The sequence below is a fragment of the Gobius niger genome (genome assembly GCF_951799975.1).
Source record: "Gobius niger genome assembly, chromosome: 1".
NCBI classification, from domain to species: Eukaryota; Metazoa; Chordata; class Actinopteri; order Gobiiformes; family Gobiidae; genus Gobius; species Gobius niger.
The window spans coordinates 57,491,133-57,513,708 of NC_136852.1; the positions used below are offsets into that span (position 1 = coordinate 57,491,133).

Sequence of the window (22,576 nt, forward strand, 5' to 3'; positions counted from 1 at the left end):
GGCTGAGCGATTTAACAATAGAAATCAAATTCTGTGCTAATTCCTGTGATGATATGCGACTCTGATTTCGTCATATTGTTGCTCAGTACGACTTTGTGACAGGTCAGTTTAAATAATCATGAACTTTCAGAAGCAGCAGAGGGCATTAGTTACAATATAAAATAAGTGCACACAAGTCTTGGAAATCGCGATCTTGACTCTTAAATGATATTTTTAGGTGTAGCGCCCTCTCCTAGTATACACAATAGAGTGCATTTATTTCACACATTTGACAGCAAACCGTCAGAAATGGTCAATAATGCCGAGAGCATTTCTCTGGGGTCAAACGAAACAGATCTGGAGTCTGGTTTGTCCATCGTCAAGATCTTGATACTGTTATTCTTTGCCACTTTGTGTGTGTTTCGAGTTACTGTCTCGAGCCAAAATACGAACGATGTTGGACTTAAATGTACAGGCGACTGAGAAATGTTGTGATTGTGAAGGTGGCACACAATTATTTTGTTGTGAGATGATAAAAAGGTAGACACACTGAAACGTGCGCCTCACCATAGAAATGTGTATTATTATTTAAACTTGACGGTCGAATGGCAAAGATGAGATGATATAAACCGCTCTTGTTAATGAATGCCTTTGTACAGTAGTGAATAAGCTTTTCATTCTCCTGTTTTGTAACTGATGGTATTTAATGTAGGTATTATTATTATTATTATTATTATTACTATTGTATTCAGAGGTATGAAAAGACTGCAATATTTTTGACTATATAAAGTAATTTTGAACTATATAAAGAGGTACCTCAGGCTAATGATGTTGTTCGGTGGGTGGTGGGATGTGTGTTTGCAGGTGAAAGGACATTAATGCTGGTGCTTCAGCCAAACTAAATTCTTTGTTAAGCTAAAACAAAGACGATGCCTGCTATCGGGCTATGTACGCTCTTCTGTGAACTATATGAAATGCTATGTTTTATATGCAAATACAAATCACGGAAAAAATAAGAGTCAAGTTTGTGTTGTTTGTTTTTATTCACAGGATTTGAATCCATTGTGGGGTGAAAGTGTTGTGCATAAAACACACTGGCCAACCAACTTAAATACGATAAGATCTTTGTGACTTTTATGCAAATCGCTACCAGCAAGTACAGTATGTTTGGCGTAATGCTTTGGAAAAATATAGAACATGAAAACACATTAAGGACAAAAAAGCTGGTGAATAGACTTTGTGTGATGAGGTCTTTAAACCTGATTGTGTTGTCCTGATGGGAGTTAATATCAGAAGAATGTTGAAAATTAACTTCTTACATCTTCCGGCTGTGATACAATGAGACAATGGTTAGTTAGTGAATTTCATACTTAAGACTTAACAAAATATATAACATTTCATAGGGTGTATATGTAAAAAGTGCCTCTGTTTTGCATTGCAAGACAATTGTCACATTAAATCTCTAAAACATACTGTACATTTCAGCACCAATGCTCGCCCATCATTATAAACCACTAGTTTTCATTTGTGACTTGGTTGGAGCTTGTAAAATAATACTTGGCCTACTACTAAATGATTCAAAGTAAACTTTGGGAAGAGGCGGCAAATGGGTTCACTTGTTTGGACTCGTGTGTGTGAGATCATGAGTCCATGGGAGACTTTCTCACTCACGGGACTCTGAGTAACAAACCTCCCACTGCGCGCCTCTGCCCACTGAGCACTGGGAGGCATCAGAAAATATAGAACTTGGGAGGCAAAGTGAATAAGATGGCAAAGGAAACTGCATCAATCACTGCCGCCTGCTCCACACACCACACACCCTCCCTGGAGCGGAGGGAATCTAAGCTCCCACATACGATTCATCACTCACACAAGCGTGAGCTCCGCTGCTCTGCCATGACTATCCCACCACCATACGTAACATAGTCCAGGAGTCGCCAACATGTGCCCACACTTTGGCTTTTGCCCTCATCGCTGGCTCGTGAGTATTTCAGAAGACCCCTCACATCAGAAGAGTATTTACATGTACAAGTGCTACACTCATTTTGACGGTCCATATCTCCCATTGCCTTAACCATATGCTATGGTTAAACAGACGGTTCAATAAAAACCGCAGACAGGATGTAAGAGCTGGGGCAGCTGAAGGCCACAAGAGGACAAAGGGGGGAAGGGCATTGGCATTAATCAGCTTTAAATGAGATTTACAGCCGCTGCAATGTCTTTATACTGTGGACCAATGCTTTCTATCAGACTTCAACTACATGTCAGAAAAAAACTGATGTGAATCATTATTTATCATATATAGCAGCAGAAATACAAGTGCTCTAAATGTGATAGGATTATGACATACAAATGTCAAAAATAAAGTCAGCGCCTTTCACTTCGATCGCCCCTCCCCCGAATAAAGTCCTTTGACTTCAGATGAGGCTGTTGATGTCACATCAGTGTTATTAATATACAGTATAATGAACCTTACACATGTGTAAATATTGATATTATGGTAAAAGAAAAACAGATGTCCATTTAAACTCAGTGTGTGCTTAAGTGCCAGCTACAGTGCTGTGACAGTGTACAATCACGGTCTATCGCGATCCCTAGCTTTCCCATTCGGGGCCCTCAAGTCCTTCGTCTTCGCTGTCCGAGTCTGGTGATGCCTCTTTGATGCGCCGCAGTGCATCGTGAATGCTTTTGGTGAGCGGATCTGTGGGAGCAGCAAGCTCTCCCTGATCCTTTCTGTCTCTGTGTGGGACACGCCTCAGTTTGACCCCTTTGCGAATCTGGGCCAAGATGCTGTTCGCATCATCATCAGCCTTTGCTGGAGGCAAGGATCGCTGATCAACTTTCTTTAGGTGAAAGCTGCCTCTTTTTAAAGATGCTAACACTTCATCCATGGGTGAGCTGACTGCAAATGAGAGTGCAGTTACATGTTAGAAACAGAGCAATATATGAATGCACAAATATAAAAATTCATTAAGTTATGTTCCTTAATACCTCTTCTGCTGTGGGTTTCAAATTCTGGAGTCTTTCTCAGCTTTTTGCGTGCACTAACCAATTGACTACTGTCAAAGAATCGAGGAATAAACGGGCCGATAGGGGACAGAGCAATGTCCTCTGAGTCACTCTTGTCCTTTGGTCCAGGGCTACGGGACGGAGACATTTCATCTTTGGTTGGTGGAGGGGGAGGAGGAGGCGGGGGAGGGGGTGGAGGGGAGATGGGATTTGCCAGCAGAGAGGACAGAGAGCAGGGAGAGCAGGATGAATCCACGGAACAGGGCGCATGGACCAGAGGGAGACATGTGGAGAATGAGGAGACAGGCTGTGTGGTCAGTGTGGGGCAAGGGTCTGTCTGGACACTGGTGCTCTGGTACAGTGGCTCAGGGTCACTCTTTTTGCTCTCAATCTTGCCTCTGTCTCTTCTTCTGCTATGAGGCACACGCAGACGAGTAGACTTCAGTATGACCTGGCCTGGATACCTCTGAAAGAGAAAATGAAAACTAAACAGTTTGAACTTAAAGAAAAGAATGGAGCTGACATGGGACAAACCTGTTTGAAGCTTCGCAATCTGTCCAGAGTCTTCTGTCTTTCCTGACTTACTCTGCTGTTCTTGCTTTCATCATCTTCCACTTCCTTAGTTTTGATCTGATTTATTATTATATATAAAAAATAAAAAGTTATTATGGTTACATCAGCTTCCAATAAAATATCTATATTTGTCAAAAAATACTTTTTGAGGCATTAGGTCCTTTTGATGTTCCTGCTGCTTCTCCCTGTGGTTAAACATACAAATATCCTGCAAGGAGATAATGAACATCAAAATGTTTCTTTTGACCCCATTTCAGTTCAAAGAACATGTGAAGTGATTAGTACCCTTTTGTTCCTAATGTAGGAGCGCTTGGCACTAATGCGCCCTCTTCTGGTCTCCAGCTGCCGTGCACTGTCTTGCAGTCTTTTCATGACTTCCTTCTCTTCAGTGTCTGTGTGTGTTATATCATCTGCACTCTCAAAGGTGTCATAGTAGACCACTTCATCCATATGCTCTGAAATGAAATGAAATAATAATGCTGCTGGTGACTCTGGGCTAAACCGGTCAGTAAGACAGAGCACCATCTCGTATGTCTATGTTTTATCATCCCTTTATTGTATCTTTTTGATCTTTTTGCTAATTGTCCTTGTTTGAGAACAAATTAGTTAATTGTGAATGCGCTCAGTCAAATTGAGAGATGGACAGCTAGAGCTGAGCGTGAGTCGCTCTACCTCAGCCTGAAAACAAAACTGCCCACTCCAGTCTCATGCAGGATCCATTGCACTCTCCAAAATGTATGTTGGAGTACTTGCCACTGGGACAGGGCCTGGCGTTTCCAAAGTGTGGTACCAAAAGGTACAGCTCTTGTTTCTGCCAGCCATTGACTTTTCAAATAAGATCAATAAACCATCAATGAAGGCAGTTGTTACGAAGCCCTTTATGTATCTGTTATTATGGATCCTGGAATGAAGCAAATCTAATTTACCTGTTGGTTCTATTAAAGTCACCTGAACCTAAACTCAGCTTTGTCCTCGGATTAAACCATTTTAGTCCTGGATGGTCTTCAATAATAATTCAAAGATAATTTTTTATGTATAGGCCAATTTGTTCAGCACAAGTGGACATAAAGCAGAGATGTATAGTATTACAAGGCCAAAACAAAAATACTGTTAATACGGAGCCTTTCCATTGGTTCAGGTTTGATAGTTTTAAAAAATGTATATAATTGAGTGTTTGGCAATATACCTGTCATCTGCCTCCGGACGCTCTCTAGCTGAGCAGTAAGAAGCAATTCTTCACACTGTAGGATCTCAACCTGGATGTCGTATAACTGAAGCTGAAGTTCGTAATACTGCCTTTCCAAGTGGTCTAAAAGGGCCATTGCATCCTCACTGCTGCAAAGGCTCTGCATCTGACAAGACACGGCTGAAATCAAATTTCATTTTCACAAAGTAAGGAACAATTTGGTGCTTCTGTTGTCTACCTCGTTTTTCAGGACATGTTTCCTCTGCTCCAGTGAAATCTCCTTGGCTCTCTGCAGTTGTAGAGTTTCTTGAGCAACAGAGTAGCGTAGCCTTTCCATTCGCTGCACTGCTGCCGTCCATGAGGCTTTGCCAAATTTCCTCTGGTCTAACTTCATATGCTCATAAACTCCTGCAGCAAAAAAGTGAATATTGACATGGAAATATCTTGAAAAAGGGGAACACCTATTGGACACACTGAAACATTACAACACGCATCAAGTGCCAATTAGCAAAGCATGCTATTGGCATATTTGATTTTTCCCAGCAGCACATAATAATAGACCAATGAGCGGCTGCATAGACCAGTGTGTGGGGATACAGTGGAGTAGGTCTGCATAGTAAATCTGTTGTTTGATCGATAGGTTGTCCTTGTCCCTTCCTGTGTGTGTCAAAGTGCCTGCCTCATTAATACAAAATCATTGTAGCCCCAGAGTTCAAATCCACACAGGTCAATAGCTCCAGCGTGTTTAGCCTTCTTCACGGACATTAACAGTGACAGTTATGTACCTTTCTGAGCTCTGGCCGTGGTCTCAAAATATTTAACGGTGAAGTCCTGAATGTTCAGCACGGCCTCCTGAGCTTTCTTCTGCCAGTCACAGTCCTCCTTTTTAAGAGCCTCGATTCTCCGTGGGCCCAAGCAATCGTTTTCCAGAGAAATCTGAAAAGGATTGACCAGGTGCATGTTGTTATGTATGCAGATTAAATAGATTTTAAATTATAATATTATCAACATGTAACAAAACAAAGGCCACATATTTGAGTGAGACTTACAAATACGGCTGCACAATATATTGCAAAACACATGATATCGCGATATTAGGTGATGCAATATCGGCATCACAATAAGCTACAATATATCGCACAATCGCTTAAGTCACCATTCAATTTTAGTCTTTAGTCTTTTTTAGTCTGCTGATAAAGTGTTTTTAAGTCTTATTTTGACACAATTTTCTGAATAACTAATAACTTACAATTTGTGTTTAGTTAGAATGCAACATATCGTGTTGGTTTAGTGAAATATCGCAATAATATCGTTATCGCACTTCAACATCGTGCAGCCCTACTTGTGTACTACTTAAGTACATTTTGGACGCTTAAAGGCACAATACCAAATTTTTTTCTAGCAGAGGAACAAACAATGTTTTGTCTTCCTTGACCTGTGTGGGGACCACAACAAACATGTAAATTCTTCCTCTTTTATTGTTAAACAAAAAGAAAAAAACATGGTATAGGGCTTTTTTAATAGTAACACAAACTAAGAGAATAAATAAACTCTTAAAACTGTACTATATTAACTAAATGTCTAAAGATTGTGTTCAGCCTGTTTTTTACTCTATCACTGAATGCAAAAAGAAAAATGGCATCTGGAAATATAGAAAACCTTTGGGAGCTGCTTGGAAATGGGTGGGAAGCTACTATAGCTTGTACATACTAAGCAAATCAAATAAAAGTAAGTCAAAAATAAAAAAAGACCTTGCTTTAAATTCTATTTCATCTCTACAAAAGCCTTGCAGCTTTTGCAGATATGAGGAGATTAATATTCAGAGAGCTCTCCTCCTCTACTCTGTTCAACAACATTCCTTCAGTCTAACTGACAAATGCCTTGGGTCAGAATGTGTGTCATTCTTACGCTCTGGTGTGATGTTTCTTAAGGTTCACATTTTCATATGAACAGAGTGGTGACATGTTGAGCCATGTAAATGTGCTGCATTGACGAGGCGCTAAAAATACCCCCCAGCATTTCTGTTAAAGGCCCCTCCTTCCCCTCACTCCACGGGTGTGTGTGGTTCCATGGTGTAATGGTTAGCACTCTGGACTCTGAATCCAGCGATCCGAGTTCAAATCTCGGTGGGACCTGATGTTTTAAAGATTTAAGTGATCCTACTTCACTGTTCACTGTCAATGAGGGGAAACAATATAGATACTGGCATCAACATTATTAGATTAGAACCAGTTACTGTAGAAAACACAGGCTGTGTCTGTTGAAAGAAACAGTTGGTCTAACTTAATAAGGATGATGTGAAAAGAGATAAGCCTTTATTGATCTCACAGAAATTCACACGTGTCACAGTGTAACCGTTCGTCATTACAAAGTAACCACTGGTAAATTGATTATATTGTATAACAATCAAAATGTTCATTTTCTTGATTCCTAATGTCACTCAGCTTTATGAACGACGAATCACAAGAGACATGACTTATTCATCATTCCACTGAGGGATTTCACTGCAGAGAAGAGTGGAAACTATTGTATTTAGATGGTGTCCCCATTCTTATGTAACAATAAAGGCTGGGAAAAAGTACATTTTAAAGATTCACCTCATCCAGAGAAAAGGAATGAAACCGACTGAGCCGCTTTAGGGGTTACGACTTATTCATCTCCCTGATGACACATTTTTCTTGGCACAGGGAAGTCTGTATCACTGTCCTGATGGAAGGAGCTCAAAGTGGTGGAAAGTGGATGGCTTCTATCGTCATCTATGATCTTTCAAAGATGCACTGTCTCTCTATGATGCTGAGACAAATGAGTTTGTTGTTGGCCTGTGAATTACTGCCCTGGTTTACAACTCTGCCAATTTAGCTTTGTTTTTTAACAGTTAAGTGGCCAAACCAAGAGATTATGTTAAATATCAGTACAAGACTGATAAACCTTTGTCAAGTAGTGGTCACTGACTTCCAAACCTCTCAGCCGACGCAGCAGGAAACGCCTTTGCTGTGTCCATTTGAGAGACCAAGAGCATAAATGCACAGTGCTGCCATCTCCGGCAGAATTTGTGTCCACTATTGACTGTACAAGTAGCTGCAGAAGCTCAGTAGCTTTTAATATAAGTCCCTAAAAATGTCACTGCCGCTGTTTTGCCTTGACTTACATTTTTCGCTTTATACAATCTCTTCATTGAACTCACTTTTTAAATAGGGTTAACTATGAGTTAATTGAGCTAGACTAGAAGATAAAGTGAATCACATACAACGCTTTGATCAAACCTACAGTCTACAAATGTCTTACCTTGATCTGCTGTCTGCGTAGCATTGCCAGCTCCCTCATGTCTCTGAATGGTTGCAGTAGGTACTGGTACAGCTGTGTGGAGGCCTCCAGTAAACCACCGAACACCTGGTCTTCCTCCTCATACAACTCGAGAAGCTCCACCATACTGTCCATGCTGCAGTGCTTCTCCAGCAGCTTTAGCACAGACAAACACATTATGCGAAAAGCACAACAGTAATACACATCTTATCTTCTTCTGTTTTCATTATTAAGTTTGATTTTCTTTTTACTCATATACATTTACTGACAGCATCAACGAGGTGTGGACATGTGTATCTAAGTAGTCTGAGATCAGAGTGGTGAAGACCTTTAGTAGCTGAAAACACAGTCAGCCTTTTATACCTTGACAATGCTGTGTGCCAATAACAAGCACAATATGCAATACCTTGGCCCTCAAATAGACTGTAGTAATCAATAGGGCTTAGGAGGTCTTTGTGGATTTGTTTAAAGGCGACATAGACAGTTATAAATGATTGAAGGCGAATACAAGAGTAAGTGTGAATATAGGACTTTTACTTGATTCATATCACTATAGAGGTGGATAAAAAGTGTTGTTGAAAGCTGGCAAACAATACATAAAATAATTCAAAGTTTGTGTTAATTGATCTTGTGACCCGCTGTATGAGTGGTCAGCATGACGCCTTTACTTTCCATCACAGTCGTTTCTAGGATGCTCCAGGATAAATTGTTTGAAAGGTTTTCGCTGACCCACCATTTCACACGAAAACCCACAAAACAGTTGATCCTGGAGCATTGTAGAGACCGCCATGATTTAAAGTAAAGGCATCACGCTGACCACTCATACAGCCGCTATGTCACTACAAAGTCAAGTACGTTCAAATATCAACTTTTTTTCACATTACAAAGTTGCATAATGCATCTTTAAAGGCACACTGCGTAACATTTTGGACTACTGTTGCCATCAACACAAAACATGCTCTCAGTGACCAGCTCGACAGAGAAACTCCTATTTTTGCAGTGAATAATCAAAGAATGGATCTGGAGGAGGGCCTAACCTGTTTAAAGGAATAGGCCACCGTTTTTACATACTAAGATATGTTCTTACCTAGCCTTAGCCAAGTTAATATATTCCCGTCTGGTCTTTGTCCGTGCGCTCTGTCACGCAAACGGAGCACATACGCAGCCTCTCCCACATGTCATATAGCTCCAAAAAAGCTCACGATAGAAGCTACCAAGCTCTTCCACGTGTTCCCTATTTAAATAAAGTTACGTGAAGTGTTTTCATGCGAAGTATATTTACACAGAAATGTAACATGTCGATTTTATAAGCAGATAAAAAGGGGTACTATATTGTGAGGCGTAATGATACGAGGAGCACAGCGTCCGCGCAGTAACTCCTAAAGACTTCCCCGCTCACTTCCGTCAATAGAAGCTGCGTGACTTGTACAGCCTTTTACAACAAGCAGAAAATTTATTTTCGGAAAGTGCTCTCGCATTCCTACCTCATGGTCGAGGTCCTGAGTCCTGTGTCGTCGTCCGGGGTGAGTTGGAAATCTGTGAAACATTACTACACAATATACTTTCTGCTTGTTATCACAGCCCGGCACGATGCACGTAAAAGGCATTGTTCACAAGTTATCGACGCTTCTTCAACTGTTCTCTGCTGCTCCGTTTGCGTGACAGAGCGCACGGACAAAGACCAGACGGGTATATATTAACTCGACTAAGGTTAGGTAAGAACATATCTCAGTATGTAAAAACGGTGGCCTATTCCTTTAACTCTCAATTCTACAGACTTTAGTGGACATCTCCATGGAAACGAGCTGGAGACGCACCCACTCACGGTTAAGTTATAGTCATGTTTTAGCAGAGGCGAGCCGCTTAGCACAAAAGCACATGTTTGTTTGAGGTATTTTTCAATGGTGAAAATATCTATCATAAAATAAATGCTTGTATTTCAGTTTTGTTTATTGGGTTGAATCTTACGCGGTGTGCCTTTAAGTAGCCTACAATTAAATTCAATAGTGATAAAATACTCCAAGACGGTGTTAAAAAAAAGTACATACTTCAATATAATAAAGTCTAACTAAGTATGTACTGCCCTGAACTGGTATTAATTGTAAATAAGCGGTTCCATGGTGTAATGGTTAGCACTCTGGACTTTGAATCCAGCGATCCGAGTTCAAATCTCGGTGGAACCTGACGTCTTTGCGTCACTTTAGCTCCGAGGAGACGCTTACCTCTTGCAGATGTTTCGAGGCCCGTTGTAAGACCTCTTCGTATCCAGACTGCTTAAGTTCACTCAGACTCTCATAATACTCATCCGGGTCGTCGTTTTCAGTGAATAACACTCGCGACAGGATCTTCCACCCACACGTGTCCAAAGCGTGACCGACGTACTGCTGAACACAGACGCACAGATCCTCCATCTCCGTCTGGGACACCTCATTGGAGCCGAAGAGCACGCCCCACATCCCCGCGGGCTCCTCCGGGAACACCGGGAGGCACGGCTCCAGGGCAGAGTTCACGGAGCAGAGCTGCTGGTGCACGGACCGGAGGTCGCGGAATGAGAAGAGTCCTGCCCAGCTGCAGTCTCCAGTCCTCTCCTCCAGCCCCTCCAGATCAGGAGCGTCCAGACCAGGGGAGAGCTCGTGAAGCACCTCGATATCCGGTCTCAGAGATGTGTCATCCTCATGGGGAACTTGTAAGGGGCAGGAATGTGTCGCAGGGACTGATGAGAGCTTCGAGCATCCTCTAGCGTCTTCATGTGCCTTGTTCCCGACTTGAGACTCGGCCTCTTTGATGAGGCTCCTTCTCTGCACCGTCCTGTTGTGACAAGTGATGGCAAATTTCCCTTCCACCTCATTCCAGGCCACAATAAAAGCAAATTTATGTTTTTCCTTTTCCTCAAACACGTTTGGTCGAACTGCTACCCACCCCGTCTCCAAACTATCCTCCATTGCGAATGACATCTCTTGAAAGTGATACTGGCTCATGCGCAAAACCTACGTCAAAACTCCATGATCGGAGAGCGAATAGATGCCAAAAAGTCCCGTATTGCACTGTTATAACAGCTGTAACAAGCAAGCATTAAGTCATTTTGATGTTTGTATGCAATCCTCACGGAAGCTGCAGCATAACGGTGTCATATCCCGTTGCTGGCCTTTGCGCTAACAACAACAAAAAAGATGAGAAAATTAGCATGGCAACATTTGTTTCTCAGTTTTCTGCAGCAGCACACGAGGCTGCATCATTTTCTTACATGTATGCGACACTGTGTTTATCAGGTCCCAGCGCAGCCGCGGCCCAGACTTCTCCTGTCATCACAACAGCAGCATAAAACCTCGCGCTTGGTCCAAAACAGAACACGATAAATCATTTAATGATCTTCCAACTGTGGCCGTAACTCGAAAAGATGGCGTCTTTTTGCCTGAACTATATTAACAATAGAAATGTTCAGCATCTTCTGAAGTTGGAAAAAACAACGCGATGTTAAACTCCTCAGCGGGCTAACAGCAAGACGAGGACCAGAGCATGATGCTGCTGCCTTTAGGTGCGCCCGGAAGAATCTGAATTTAGAGTTGTCCATGGCGCTCATTCAAAACAAAACAAAAACAAAACAAAAAAACAAGTTGCTCTAAAATTAAGGTTGGGATCTGAAAATATGTAAATGTATTTATTTTTAGTTTTTTTTTTTTATTTTAGTTACAAAATACATAAATGTAACATAATATGTAGCTATAGAGAAACACACACAAACAAAAAAAGACAGAAATGTATATATGTAAAGTATGTTTATAGGTTAAATCAAAAATAATATTTTAACATTACATAACATAACATTTAGATATAGACAGAATATACTTACTATATACCTATTCAAGTGCTAATTAGGAGTGCAGGTCAGTAATTACTGTAAGTGGTTCTTCTTAGCTTTCAAATGAGAAATGGCAAGCTCACTCAAAGTGATACTTGTAATTGTGGCAATAGTGCCTTTCAAACCTGTTATTTACCATCCAAGGGATGGGTTGGAGTTATTTACTCAAATTATGCATATCCAGATTTGGATATGCATAATTTGTATAATGCATAGTGACAAAAGTAAAGCACCTTGAATCTCAAAGCATACAGATTGGAGAGCTTACAGCCTATATACTAGTGTGATACCTCAACTGAGAGCCAAGAAAGGGTTAACCCTTTCTAACACTAAACCTAACCTGGGACCCTGACCTGACGGAAAGTAACAGGTCAAACCACCAGGAGCATGTCCTACAAATATTAACTTTAAGTTAACCAGATTGACCATCTTTATAGAGAAGTAATGGATAGTCTGACAGATTGTAAACTGTGGAGCCAAAGGTGCCAGACAGAGTTTTATTAAAAGTTGAATGACAAAAATAATCCCTGTGATTGAGCAATCTTCTTCTTCTATAATCGCATAACACTGTTCAGAAATGTTTAACTAATTACAACAAACAAACAAAACATAAAATGGTTTAATTATATCATATGATTAGTATGTAATAATATTCAGTAATTGAATGCATGTTTGTGCAGATTATATGAGGCAAAATGGACAATTGTTGTTTTTCTGCCTTCCTTCTCCTTTCTTTATTCATCTGCAGGTGTGGCCATTGACGGACATTTGGGACGGCCAGAAGCTGGTAGAAGATTTTCCCAGTATTCTCTTTGAGCCCTGTAAGAAATTGTAGTTAATTTTAATAATACATCTTTTTCTTTTGTATTGTTTTTTTCTCTGTGTGTTTTTGGCCAAATATAAGGTACACCAGGATTGAATTAAATAAATAATTAAGAGCCTTCTATTTCGTAATTATTCCACCAGACTAAAAGACTAAATGATGAGGTTTAATAGTGGATATGCATATAGGTATGTTCCAGGTGGCAATATGGACAGGATTCATCAGCCTCAGAGAGTGAAGTTTAGGGTTCAGTTTAGGGAGTTCTGGACCACCCACCACAATTTTAACACAATGAATCCAGAAAAATGTCAATTTGAAATAAATGCATGTCATCTGGAAAGAAGAAAACCATTTATTGAATAATGTGCCTTTAGTATTTTTAAGTTATTAGCAGGCTTCTGGGTCTAAAATTACCGAATATGCAGCTCTCATGCAATAAAGATTCTCATTTGATCAGTTTAATCCATGTGGTGTTTTTTGGCCGCTCCACAATCAAGGATGAGAGAAACATCATTTCAAATCATTCACAGGGTTTGACAAATAAAAAAACTTGAATCTTGAAAAAAAAAAAAAAATGAATTGCAAATGATTTTAAAAGAAGAGTTAATTTTAGTGATATTTTCCTGTACAAACGTGTTTTAGCCTTATCTTGAACCCAACACACTGCTCAATACTAATAAAAGTGTTTAGTTGATCATTTTCTAAATAATTGCCAGCACCCACCCCAGGGCTACTTTGAGCAAGAGTGAAAGACTCACGGGGCAAGGCAAGACAAAAAGATAGACAAGAGAATGATGCTGTATGCTCACCTTGCTCTGACCCAGGGTTTTGTGTGCAGCTCCAGCCCTGTTCCCCACAGGCCGTGCTTCTCAGAGGCTGGAGGGAGAAAGCCTCTCTCTGCACGCAGCTCCTCTGATATGGCTCTGATGTGATATGCCTCAAACCCACAGCAGCCGCCAATGTAGCGAATCCCAGCATCATATGCCTCTCTGGCGTACTTATGAACATCCCAGCGGGTCAGCGTCCTGCACTCCAACGCTAACAATGGAACAGAACACTTAGGTTTCACCCGCATTGTGGAGATTAAAAATATAATATCTTTATAATAGTAATTTACCGAACGGATACTCTGGTAAACTAATGTATCCAGTCAGATTACACTCTGGTGTGTGACAGCCCAGAGGCTGGATCATGAGGTGGGCTTTCAGACCTGCCTTGTCCAATCCCTCTTTCATCAGCTTCACTGTTTGGATACAGGCTGTAGGGTCCAAATGGCAGTTTACTCCGACAATGTCAGCTCCGGCTTTGACCAGGTGGACGGCACACTCTCCTGGAGGCAGGCCATTCATGTCTCCATGAGGAGAGATGCACATTGTGGCTCCCACAGTTTTACCACTGGTCTTTAGGACCTCCACTGCCCACGCAGCTTCTTCTGCATATCTGAAGAACTTAATATGTGGACAGTGTAAAGGTGAGTGAAGGTGAAAGCCACATATGTGGAAATCAAATTATAATGTATGGAACACTCAATAACAATCACACGATTTTAAATTGTCTGTGTTCAAGAAATGCTTCAATGTGACAGCAGGGTTTGTAGGAGCTCATGCTGATACCACTCATACCTCAGCTATGAAGAAGTCAATGTCCTTTTTGAGAAATTCCTCCATTTGTTTCTTAAACAGAGTCTTGACCTCTGTCTCATTGCGGTTGCTCAGGTAACAGGGAGTTTGGGACACACAGCCAGCCACCAGAGCATTCCCCTCATCAGCCACCTCTCTGGCCAGGTCACAGGCAGCTTCATTGATCTGAGCACCCTGCAGGGGAATAAGAAAATACAAACTGCATTCAAATCATTTGGTGTTTACTGTATTTGTAGCACCTAAAATTGTCTTGATTATTACAGTGATGTTGGTGACATTTCCGCTCAACTCCAGCTTGTCGTCACTGCAGTAGAAGGTAAATGTCTGAAGCACATCAGCCCCTGCTCGGAGAAACTCCCTGTGCAGCTGGAGCACTGCCAGGAACATCCAAACAACGTTTTTGTTCATTATCAAACATTATTATCATTATCATTATAATTATCAATATGGTTGGAGACAAGCAAGACTCAGGATGCAGGAACGCTTATCTTTTATATATATATATATAAAAATAAAATAATGAATGAATGAATGAATGAAATTTTCCAAAAAATAATATTTAAACGAACTCAAGGCAACGTTTAAGGCAAAGCACTTTCAAATCTGTATTACCTGCTTCAGGATTTTGAACAGCCGCCTCAGGAGTCCAATGACCAGCTTTTACATATCCACGTCTTTCCAACTGCAGCACCATCCCGCCATCACCAACAATCACCTCCCCAGCATTCAGTCTCTCTAGAATGTCCTATCAGAGGAGGATAATAATCAACAATGCCCTTGACCAAACAACCAGTTAAGTAATCTACAAACGTATGTTTATTGTTACATTATAATAATAAACAAATTATTATAAGAAAATTAAACGTCTAAACCACTCTTCTGAATTATCGGATAAAGTATTGGCCACGAAAGCACCACAGCGGTGGGACCAAAGGGCCTGTCAAAAGCCCAAATTGCTGCACGCGGACATGCATCCACTTACTCGTTTACTTCTTTTCATCGTGCACTGATAGACTTCAAGCAAATACAAAGAGATGACAGATCCCCGGTAACACACAGCTCTACGGCTTGTCTCGAGTTACTCGATGATTCCACAACACAGAAAGTTACAACCATACGGATTTCTGCAGCTTTAAAGTGTCGTAATCACATGGCTACAAACCGCTAGATGAGACGTTACTGTAGTAAATACTGTCCAGCTCCCGCGGCCATATTGTGACGGTCAAGAACTCATGTGACCTTTACTTTCTCCCAAAATAGTCTCACATAACATTAGTTTATACCTACATTATTTACTCAATTGCTGGGTTGCAGGTGACATCACAGCGTTCTAAAGGCCTATACTATTATATAGAGGAAAAATTATTTAGTTTTTGAGGAAATTGTTGGTCTTGTACAGAGAGATCTTTGACCCAGTGACTGATATTAAAGATCATTTTTTAAATTCATATATTTTCTTTTTAGCTATGACTTGTGAAAGTGTAATGTTATTAATAGGAAAAACTGGCTCCTGCCCCCCGCTGGGTCCGATGACATCATCACATTCTAGAACCTGCAACCCAGCAATAGGAGGCACAAGAGGGATGGAAGGGGAGAGTTCAGCTGGACACGCCACTGAACCGGACTCCGCAGCTGTAGCTGTGGAAAGGGATTATAGGCTAATATATTTTTTTATATTTAGGTGAAATTATGTCCTGAAAGAAAGACGAACTTCCCTGTGTTATTAGGACATTAAAACTATCATTGTATATCATGTCATTTTATGACTTTGTTTTGTTGTGTTTTTTATGATTATGATTATTATTTTACATTACTTTCAATTAGTAGGAAGATGGTCAACCTTTGCCACAGCAACAGTTACTATGTCCTATCTGGAGTTTTATAATTAAGCTGTGGTGTTGCATCTGTGGTCATAATCCAGATGGGGCGTTCTCTGCCCCATTAAAAATAGGGTATATTTCACCTAATCCATAACCACTGATGTAGAAAACTGTGCAAGACATTTCATAAACAAGGAAACAAACAAAAAATATTAATAATAATCCAACAATCACCCTTTGCTCTGACTAGCTTTTTTAAACATTATAGCCTTATTGTCACTACTACTACAACTACTACTACTGCTACTACTACTACTACTACTACTACTACTACTACTAATAACAATAATAATTATAATAACAATAATAATAATAATAATAATTGTTATAATACCACTACTATCACTACTACACAATTACCACTACTGCTTTTTTTTTTTTTTGATAAATAAAAACAACTGATACTTAAATACATTCTTTCTTTTATTTTTACGCTAATGTGAGTGATATGCATTTTATTGAGGTCAGTGTTCAGATTATATAATGTTCAAGCTTTCTGGTAAATATTTAACTTTTGATACAGGTCCATTCCAGTATTTATAGAAAGTGGGGTCAGAGGTAACAGTGGATTCAAGTATCGCCTAATCAAATGTTGAATAATAACAGGTTTACCTTGTGTATGCCACAGCCACAAATCATAAACACGCTGCAGTGACCTTACTGTATATCTTTATGATCTGACAGATTTACCTTATCACACTGTAACACTTTGAAGTTTTAGTCATTCCTTAACAGACTTCATGAATCATTAATAATAATTGGGTGAGAAGTGTTAGTGTGAATGAGGAGTGCACACTATTCATTGCTCATTGGCTTTTTGTTGTCTGACAAAGCCAGCCAAGAATTCTTTTCATTCATACTCTGGTGTGGCCATTGACGGGCAATTGGGACGTCCAGATGCTGGTTGAAGATTTTCCCAGTAATCTCTGCTGGCCCTGTAAGATGTGTAGAAGTCATCATAAATTCACTGCAGTGTTAGGCAGAAACAACAGAAAAACAGAATTATGTTTCATTCCCACCTTGCTCTGACCCAGGGTTTTGTGTGCAGCTCCAGCCCTGTTCCCCACAGGCCGTGCTTCTCAGAGGCTGGAGGGAGAAAGCCTCTCTCTGCACGCAGCTCCTCTGATATGGCTCTGATGTGATATGCCTCAAACCCACAGCAGCCGCCAATGTAGCGAATCCCAGCATCATATGCCTCTCTGGCGTACTTATGAACATCCCAGCGGGTCAGCGTCCTGCACTCCAACGCTAACAATGGAACAGAACAAAATGTAGGTTTCATGGAACAGAGCTAAGTGGGAAAGAATATAATTTATGAGAAATGTTACAGAGATAAAAATACAATAAAAGACTTACCAAATGGGAACTCTGGCAGACCAAGATAACCGGTTTGATTACACTCTGGTGTGTGACAGCCCAGAGGCTGGATCATGAGGTGGGCTTTCAGACTTGCCTTGTCCAGTCCCTGTCTCATCAGCTTCACTGTTTGTATACCAGCAGCTGGGTCCAAATGGCAGTTTACTCCAACAATGGCAGCTCCAGCTTTGACCATGAGGACGGCACACTCTCCTGGAGGCAGGCCATTCAAGTCTCCATGAGGAGAGATGCACATTGTGGCTCCCACAGTTTTACCACTGGTCTTTAGGACCTCCACTGCCCACGCAGCTTCTTCCGCACACTGGAAAAACTGCATTCAATTTAAAAAGATGAAAATAGTTTAGAACAGACAAAGGGAAAAACAACCCTGACATGTAAACAGTTTTATAGCAAATATTTCTTCAAATTGTGGAAACTGTGGAAAATGTAGGCTATATTGCCAGTTGCCAATAATGTAGACTATATGTCTCCACTTCGCTGCAGATGCTGCATGTACACACATGTTCACTCATACCTCAGCTATGAAGAAGTCAATGTCCTTTTTGAGAAATTCATCCATTTGTTTCTTAAACAGAGACTTGACCTCTGTCTCATTGCGGTTGCTCAGGTAACAGGGAGTTTGGGACACACAGCCAGCCACCAGAGCATTCCCCTCATCAGCCACCTCTCTGGCCAGGTCACAGGCAGCTTCATTGATCTGAGCACCCTGCGGGGCAAACAAACAAAGAGCATTCAAATCATATGGCATTTACTGTATTTGTAGCATCTAATAGTGTCTTGATTATTACAGTGATGTTGGTGACATTTCCGCTCAACTCCAGCTTGTCCTCACTGCAGTAGAAAGTAAATGTTTGAAGCACATCAGCCCCTGCTCGGAGAAACTCCCTGTGCAGCTGGCGCACTGACAGGAACAACAAAAAGTAGTGTTACTTATTACCTAAATGTTTGTTATCAACATTATACACTTGTACCTGCTTCAGGGTGCTCTACAGCTGCCTCAGGAGTCCAGTGTCCTGCCTTCACATAACCACGTCTCTCCAACTGCAGCACCATCCCACCATCACCAACAATCACCTCCCCGGCATTCAGTCTCTCCAGGATGTCCTACCAAAATGAACAAACATGTTATTTTTCATTTTACATAGCCAACAACATTTAGGCAACATAAAGAAGGCTTACTCTTTTGCTTGTCATTTTAGTCACTAAAATGTGAAGCTCTTTAGGCTAAAAACATTGACAGAAAGGGCCCTCCCCGCTCTGTGAGTCTGTCTGTCACCTCTGGTTGAGGTGAACCTGGAGAACAGTTTTTTATAGCCGGTGTTTGTATTTATATAAGGCTATCACTCCAGGGGCGTTTTTTGGGCCAATGTTTAGCCTTCTCTCAGGGGCAGGCTCAGTGTTGTTCAGGAATTTATCTCATGTGTGGCTAAAAAAACATATACCCTGAATACGTTTGACGGGTAAGTGTTGGGACAAACTTGGAAGGCAACAGTGCAGATGTGATTATGCGGTCTGTTTTTGACTAACTACTATATAACTACTTGAACGCAACTGTTTGATTGGCACGAAACAATTAATGTCATGTTTTCTAATGTTGGCACGGTTCCATGGTGTAATGGTTAGCACTCTGGACTCTGAATCCAGCGATCCGAGTTCAAATCTCGGTGGGACCTGAGTCTGTTTTATTCAACAATAACGTGTCGAAACGCTGTAATTCAATACTTAAATATAAACAATAATACCAACGCCATCGATCGACGGTTAAAAGCTTGGCGACCGATAGTTAGGCAAGAATTATTTGGAAAATTATGATGGAGGCTATGACGATGTGATGAAAGAAAGACAGACCTGCATCAAAATTCCCTCAAATAATAATAGTCCGATCAAATGAGAATTGAAGTTTAAAGACAACATAAATACTTCACTGCCCCCTTAGGACCATAGGACACAAATCGCCAATGCTGAAATGCGTCTGTCATAATAACTGTGAACACAAGGTGGCGACAACAGCAGAAGAGGTGGGAAAACGCCCTTTACGTCACTTCCTGGCGGGCTTTGGTTCTTAAACGGATGTAAACAACTTTGAGCAGCTATTTTTTAAACCACGGATGTGTTAAATGAACGATTTTAACAAGCAAAGTACGTAATATACTTCTTTATTTAATCATATTCAAGACATTATTTAATCACATCACATTTTACACTGCGCTGTGTTTCGTTTACGCCTATGGCTGTACTAATGTTGGATATTATAGTCTGTTGTTTCGAGTGCAAACACAATAGTTATAGTAAATTGTTATATGAATTAATTTAGCGATATTTATTTATGTGTAGATCAATCCATAACATCATCACCAGATTTCGACTGGTCAGAATAAAATGGTGATTATGACTACTGTGGTAACTATGGTAACCATCAAAACGAAAAATGTATATAGATTTTTTTGTTGTTGCTTGCTTTATGGTTAATATCTTTGTAATGGACATGAAGCAAAAACGGTCACAAAGCTCTACATCTCCCGCAGCACATACGAACTAAGCGTCCAATCAGTGTCTCAAAGAGGTGTCTCAAGTTAGTGAATTTAATCACTATTAAATGATGATCAGGTTCAACAGTTTTGGGAGATTTCTGAAACTGACTCTTCCATTTAGTTGTACAGACTCCTGCCCCTCAACTTGCTATGATGTTGTGAATGCAGCCTACTGGATGGTTGGTTTGTGTGACTTTTTCATGTCATTTGACGGAAATTTGCATTTAGGCACACCTGTTTCCCAGATTTTTATGGTAATGCTCTGGAGAAGCTCTGGTCGAAACACATCGGTGCCCCATTTTGCAACAAAGGACTTTTAATTTCAATGTCAATGCTTCAGTAACGTCCTTGCCCACGGTACTGTTTTGTAAGGGCCAGCTATTCGTCATGTAATTTATTATTGTTTTGTGTGTTATTTCTTGACACTAACACTAAAGATGCAAAAATGACTCCACAGTGTGAAATGGACCAGACTGAAGACCTTGGGCGCCTCAGTCACACAATGGAAGCTGTGGCACTAAACGAAGAGCCTGTTCCTGACAGCTCTGCGCAGAGTGATACCTCACCCATAGATATGCTCAGGTTCCTGTCTTAATCATGGTTTCCTGAATTCTTTGTCTAAACTTAATAACATTTCTTAAATGTTTTTTAGGATAAAGCAACAGATGTTTAATCAGTGTTTTGAGATGGACGTTCACCTCCAGACTGGTACTTTTAATCTTGTTTTGTTTGTCTTTAATTGTTCAAGTAGACATAATACTGTTTGATCATTTACAATTATGTTTTTAACAAAAATGCGCTGTGTTTGTTGGTACATTAAAGTATCTTCTGCACATTTTTGAATGCTTGATACAGTATAATTATTACTCACAGGGAAACCTAAAAGCACATGCAGTTCATCCGAAGCGGAGAGAGATTTGTAAGTGTGTCTTATTATTATTATTATTATTTAGGTTATATGGTTTGTATTATAATAAGTAATATAACATTTGATCACAGGCTGGATTTTGTGAGTGAGATGGAAAACGTCAAGACTAATTATTTTAACAGCACGTTAGCATTGCACAGGTACAATACAGAGTAAATAGACGATAATTACTAAACAAAGAAAATGTTAATGTTTTTTGTTTCTTTCAGGATGCAAATGTGGCACGCTCTTGCAGAAAAAATTAAACAAAATGATGCAGTGTCATAGTATGTAAATTAATTATGACTAAAAAAAATATTGATAGCTTTCAGTATTTGAGCTGACATACTGAATGCTTTTCCCCCTTAGTGAGCTGAAGGGTGTGAATGAGCGCTGTATGGCTCTTTCTTCTCAAATTATACAACTCCATAAAGTATGCTAAAGTATATCTATTTCACTTTTATTAATTTAACAGTAATTTGGATTGTTTTTTGTTTTTTTGCAGGAATCAAGGACTCTCCAAGATGACATTTCTGAATTACAAAAGAAGAGGCTAGGTATTAGATATTGGCTTGAGTCTTACTCATTTTCATTGGTTCCGGCTTAAGCATTATTGTTCATTCACGCTCTTCATACAGAGATGAAGCGGCTCACTCATGAGAAAATGAAGGATATGGAGGAGTTGAAGTCAAAGAAAGACCATCCAGACTCCGAGAAATACAAAGCACAGTTGGAGAAAGGCCAAGCAATCCTAGAGAAATACAAAAAGATGTCCGTCATGACGCAGAATGTCCTGAGGGTGAGTGTAGTAGAGTTAATAAAAGTGTCAAAGCAGAAGTGTTGCTATAACACAGTGTATTTCAAGTGACAAGATGGTTTACCTCTGGAAAATACGGTATATTTTCGGTAACTTGAAGCTCTTGTCTTCACGAGAGATGTTTTTGGTCCTTATGTTTTGCTGCTACACATTTTGATCTTTCGGAGTGCTTTTTTTTTCCGTTCTAAAAATATCTGCGCTCATTTTCTCATGTTCAAAATTGTGAAATAGCCAAACTAATGTATTGCTCATGTTTGTTTCTTCAAGGGCCTGCTTTTAGCCTGTAAGATCAACTGGATTGATGACCCTAAACTTTACGACATTGCGATGACGCTAGAAGAACTTCCAATCTCTGAATAATCAGTCAAATTGATGTTTTATTGGTTATTTCTCATGATTTTATTCGGCAACTTATTTATTGCATCCATTTGAATAGTGTTTGTTTTTGGTTGAAAAGTTTCATTTGAATAATAAAAGTTTCTTATTTTATGATTTGTGTGTGTGTTTTAATGAGGATGCAATGTTTTGATGAGAAAAGTTTCATTTTTTTAATGAATGCAATACGTTGCCGTAATTTTATGTCTATTTAAATATTTTATGAATCCTCAAGTTGTGACCATTGGACTTTCACTGGTTAAAGCGTGCAGTTCCACCGCAGTTCCACTAGGGGGCCACAGAGTTAGCGGCTCATT

General features: G+C 40.2%; 4 protein-coding genes across 4 annotated transcripts; 1 reads left to right on the forward strand and 3 right to left on the reverse strand.

The window, feature by feature from the left end:
• Positions 1-11,161, reverse strand: LOC306972629 (junction-mediating and -regulatory protein-like). The gene is made up of 10 exons (XM_079569295.1): positions 10,273-11,161; positions 8,033-8,206; positions 5,533-5,683; positions 4,986-5,155; positions 4,748-4,913; positions 3,847-4,016; positions 3,704-3,769; positions 3,523-3,618; positions 2,971-3,454; positions 1-2,881 (listed from the first exon to the last, which is right to left on the reverse strand). The coding sequence occupies exons 1-10, from the start codon at positions 11,026-11,028 to the stop codon at positions 2,574-2,576; spliced, it is 2,541 nt and encodes an 846-aa protein (XP_079425421.1). The 5' UTR covers positions 11,029-11,161; the 3' UTR covers positions 1-2,573.
• A 1,368-nt stretch (positions 11,162-12,529) lies between these two features.
• On the reverse strand, positions 12,530-15,493 carry LOC306966003 (betaine--homocysteine S-methyltransferase 1-like). Its single transcript, XM_079560634.1, has 7 exons — positions 15,355-15,493; positions 14,985-15,117; positions 14,634-14,746; positions 14,355-14,546; positions 13,850-14,180; positions 13,542-13,770; positions 12,530-12,728 (listed from the first exon to the last, which is right to left on the reverse strand). The coding sequence occupies exons 1-7, from the start codon at positions 15,370-15,372 to the stop codon at positions 12,644-12,646; spliced, it is 1,101 nt and encodes a 366-aa protein (XP_079416760.1). The 5' UTR covers positions 15,373-15,493; the 3' UTR covers positions 12,530-12,643.
• A 1,206-nt stretch (positions 15,494-16,699) lies between these two features.
• On the reverse strand, positions 16,700-18,922 carry LOC306966014 (betaine--homocysteine S-methyltransferase 1-like). Its single transcript, XM_079560643.1, has 7 exons — positions 18,809-18,922; positions 18,601-18,733; positions 18,418-18,530; positions 18,144-18,335; positions 17,609-17,939; positions 17,272-17,500; positions 16,700-17,187 (listed from the first exon to the last, which is right to left on the reverse strand). The coding sequence occupies exons 1-7, from the start codon at positions 18,821-18,823 to the stop codon at positions 17,103-17,105; spliced, it is 1,098 nt and encodes a 365-aa protein (XP_079416769.1). The 5' UTR covers positions 18,824-18,922; the 3' UTR covers positions 16,700-17,102.
• A 758-nt stretch (positions 18,923-19,680) lies between these two features.
• cenph (centromere protein H) lies at positions 19,681-22,373 on the forward strand. Its single transcript, XM_079576178.1, has 10 exons — positions 19,681-19,768; positions 20,618-20,742; positions 20,813-20,868; positions 21,034-21,079; positions 21,160-21,228; positions 21,298-21,354; positions 21,437-21,500; positions 21,573-21,624; positions 21,706-21,866; positions 22,152-22,373. The coding sequence occupies exons 2-10, from the start codon at positions 20,624-20,626 to the stop codon at positions 22,242-22,244; spliced, it is 717 nt and encodes a 238-aa protein (XP_079432304.1). The 5' UTR covers positions 19,681-19,768; positions 20,618-20,623; the 3' UTR covers positions 22,245-22,373.
• The last annotated feature ends 203 nt before the right edge of the window (positions 22,374-22,576 follow it).